Here is a 3081-nt window from a genome sequence, read left to right on the forward strand (position 1 = left end):
AAATAGCAATGTTCCATTCGCCGGTGGAGCTTTCCGGAACTCATCTCTCCAACCAGATCAAGGCAAACTGACCTCCGGTAGATCTACATCTTCTCTTGCGAGAAACCCGAGGACCGCCACAAAAAACAAAGCAAGACCAGCAGCCCCCACACCGCTAGTCCCTCCTGTCGGATCATCAGGGAAGTGGATGGCGGCGCGGATCATGCGTACCACCGCTGAACCTTCACCGGGGGCGGAGGCTGCCACCGCTCCACTGAATCCTCCATGGCTACCGATGGAGAGCATCAGGCCCCGGCAAGTAGCCGTGCCGCCCGGCTTCTTCCACCGGCGCTTCATCACCTCCCATGGAACACCACCGTGGAAATCCTCTCCCCCCTCGTCGTTCGACGGAAGGGGCGCCGCCACCCCGCCAGGGCCGGGCTGTGGCCAGGGCCGAGGCCGGAGCCGGGGCCAAGACCAGCGCCGGGGCCGGCAGCAGCGGCGGCTGAGGTGTGGCGGTCCGGGGGTGGCTGCTCGGAGCGGGGCGGGCAGATCCTCCGCCACCGCCCGGGAGGGGGGCGGAAGAGGAGGAGGCGGCGGCTAGGTCAGGGCGGCTAGATCAGGGGAGGAGAGCCTAGCAGCCACCCAAAGGATATCCATGTCTGGGGACCGAACAAAACTGTGCATGCGTCATCCGTGACGATATGGGCAGCAAATCCAAATAGTAGACGAAACAAGATGTAACTGTCGATTATCATAGAGAATGCTACTGAATTGGTGCATTTACTTGGTTACTGAATTTTGGCACTAAAATTTCTTTTGCATAATTGGATCACATCACAGCTAAATGGTTCGTGCTCCCCCATCATCGAGTTGGCTAGCTAGCCGAGGATGCAGGCCTTGAACGTGTCCATGTGCGCCGGGTCGATCGACACGGACACCTGCACCTCGCCGTCGTGCCTTCCGCCGACGAGCACCATCTCGCCGTCGTGGTTCATGGACACCAGCTCCACGCGCGCGGGCTTCCCGAACCCGAAGTCGGCGACGTCGTAGGCCCGGAACCGCGGGCTCGCCGCCACGTTGGTCATCCGGTGGAACGGCAGCCGCATCATGGTGTGGATCCACCCCTTGCCCATCCCGGCCAGCGGTGCCGCCTCCATCGCCGCCACCGCCGCCTGCACCGCCCGCGCCGCGCGGAGGATTCCCGCCTCGCCGAGGAGGTCCGACGCGTCGGCGCAGCTCGCCATGCACACGCGCACGCAGTTGCCGAGGTAGGCCTCGCTGACGGGCGGGTCGAGTCGCGTGCGCAGGTCGGCGAGGAACATGAGGTACGTGTCGTCCCCGGCGCCGAGCCCCTTGGAGCGGACGAACGCCGTCCAGCTCAGCGCCGCCAGCGCCACGAACGTGGACACCGCCTTCGCCTTGCTGCTGGCCGCGTCGTGGCCGCCTCCAGCGGTTTCAGCCTCGGCCGATGCGAGGTCGTCAATGCGCCGCCTCAGCGATTTGATGTCATCGGTGTCGAGGTAGAACGTCCGGCGCGCCCGGAGGAACCGCTGGCTGAAGTCGTAATCGCCCCTCACCTGTAAATGATCACGATGCATTTATGCCATTGCTTGCTTGTCTACGACTGTGCATGTCAGCATGGGCATGGAAGTATGGAACTAAAACTTGTTCCGTGCAATGCAGCGTCATTTTGGATGAGGACATATGGTTAGCATGGCGCAACTGACTGCAATTTTGTTGGTCGACGTAAGTTGACGAAGGTGCGTACACGATGCTACGAGTGTGCTATGCAGTGTTGACCATAGACCTACATGCATGGGATTAGTACTTACCGTGGGGAGATTTGGTGCGACGGTCCGGAGCATCTCGCGGCCGAGCTCGTCGCCGTTGGGGTACGCTACGGCCTCACGGCCGTAGTGTGGCGGGCCGAGAGCCTTGGTGACGGGGGATCCCTCGCGAGAGGCGGACGCCCAGGCCTCCATGAACCGCCAGACGGCTCGTCCGTCGGCGACGGCGTGGTGCACGGACAGGCCGACCGCCAGGCCGGCGCCGAGGCGGGTGGCCTGCACGCACAGCACCGGCGCCGGGAGCACCCGCGCGTCGAGCTCCGGCACGAGGCCCAGGAACGCCGGGATGTCGTGCTCCTCATCGCCCGCGAGCCGGCGCACGTCGACGTCCGCCTCGGCCTCGACGAAGGCGACCCCGGCGTCGGAGCAGTCCACGAAGACGTCCCCGGTCTCCGCCACGTACTCGAGCCGGCCCGACAGAGGAAGGTAGTGCGCCAGCGTGTCCGCGAGTGCGCGCTTCAGCCGGTCGACCACCGCCGGGAACCCTTGGCCGCCGCCGCCGTCCTCGACGAGCTCGTAAAGGAACACCCGCTGGATCGGCGGCAGCATGACCCACGGCGAGTCGAAGAAGGACAGCTTCAGGCGCAACCCCGTGTGCTGCCCCTCACCCAGCGCCGACGGCGCGACGCGGGAGACGGCGAGGACCCGCACGGCCGCAGCCTGCGTGGCGACGTCGGAGCTGGCCTCGCCCATCCTGGAACACACGCGCGCACCGGCGGTGGTGGGCGTTCTTTCTGCGCAGGAAGAAGCTGCGATATACAAACAAAACTGAATTGCTTGTATGCGCCAGGAGCCCAGGCCAGTATGCTTTGCAACCGCTTCAGACTTATATGCGGTGGTGGGCATACGTCTTCTCTCGCAACAAGAACAAGGACCGTGCAATGACGCAACCGCGGTCACCGGTGGGTAAACCGAGTTCCCGCCACTTCCGAAAATTGAGTTTGTCCTGTAAAAAATCTCAGTTAATTTGAATTTGAAACGGATGGTTAATCCAATGTACCCATAAAAAAAATCCGATATAAACTGCATGTGTTCCCCTTCCTTTAACCTCATGCCCCAACTCCATTGTCTCTGAAAGTTTCGATCACATCACAAGAGGCTCGCGTCGCTCCCCCGGGGCAGCAACGGCTAACCCCTTCTCCCCTGCATCTCCCAGCCGCTGGAGGAGGAAGCTAGCGGGCAAAGCCCCTCCCAACTGATGACGGTTGCGGGCTCTCCTCTTCAAGCGCGACGGGCGATGGTGGGACCCACC

At 62.9% G+C, this 3081-nt stretch overlaps 1 protein-coding gene across 1 annotated transcript; it reads right to left on the minus strand.

Moving 5' to 3' along the window:
* Positions 1-701: 701 nt before the first annotated feature.
* LOC127326208 (phenolic glucoside malonyltransferase 2) lies at positions 702-2616 on the minus strand. The gene is made up of 2 exons (XM_051353071.2): positions 1815-2616; positions 702-1559 (listed from the first exon to the last, which is right to left on the minus strand). Exons 1-2 carry the CDS (start codon positions 2520-2522, stop codon positions 861-863), a joined length of 1407 nt encoding a protein of 468 aa, XP_051209031.1. The 5' UTR covers positions 2523-2616; the 3' UTR covers positions 702-860.
* Between the last annotated feature and the right edge of the window lie 465 nt (positions 2617-3081).

Source organism: Lolium perenne, chromosome 7 (assembly GCF_019359855.2).
Source record: "Lolium perenne isolate Kyuss_39 chromosome 7, Kyuss_2.0, whole genome shotgun sequence".
In the NCBI taxonomy this organism is placed as follows: Eukaryota; Viridiplantae; Streptophyta; class Magnoliopsida; order Poales; family Poaceae; genus Lolium; species Lolium perenne.

Excerpts from the sequence above, each read along its gene's own strand:
- LOC127326208 (XM_051353071.2), bottom strand. The coding sequence starts at position 2,522 with ATGGGCGAGGCCAGCTCCGACGTCGCCACGCAGGCTGCGGCCGTGCGG. Across the intron at positions 1,560-1,814 it reads TCGCACCAAATCTCCCCACG|GTGAGGGGCGATTACGACTT; the intron begins GTAAGTACTAAT and ends GATCATTTACAG.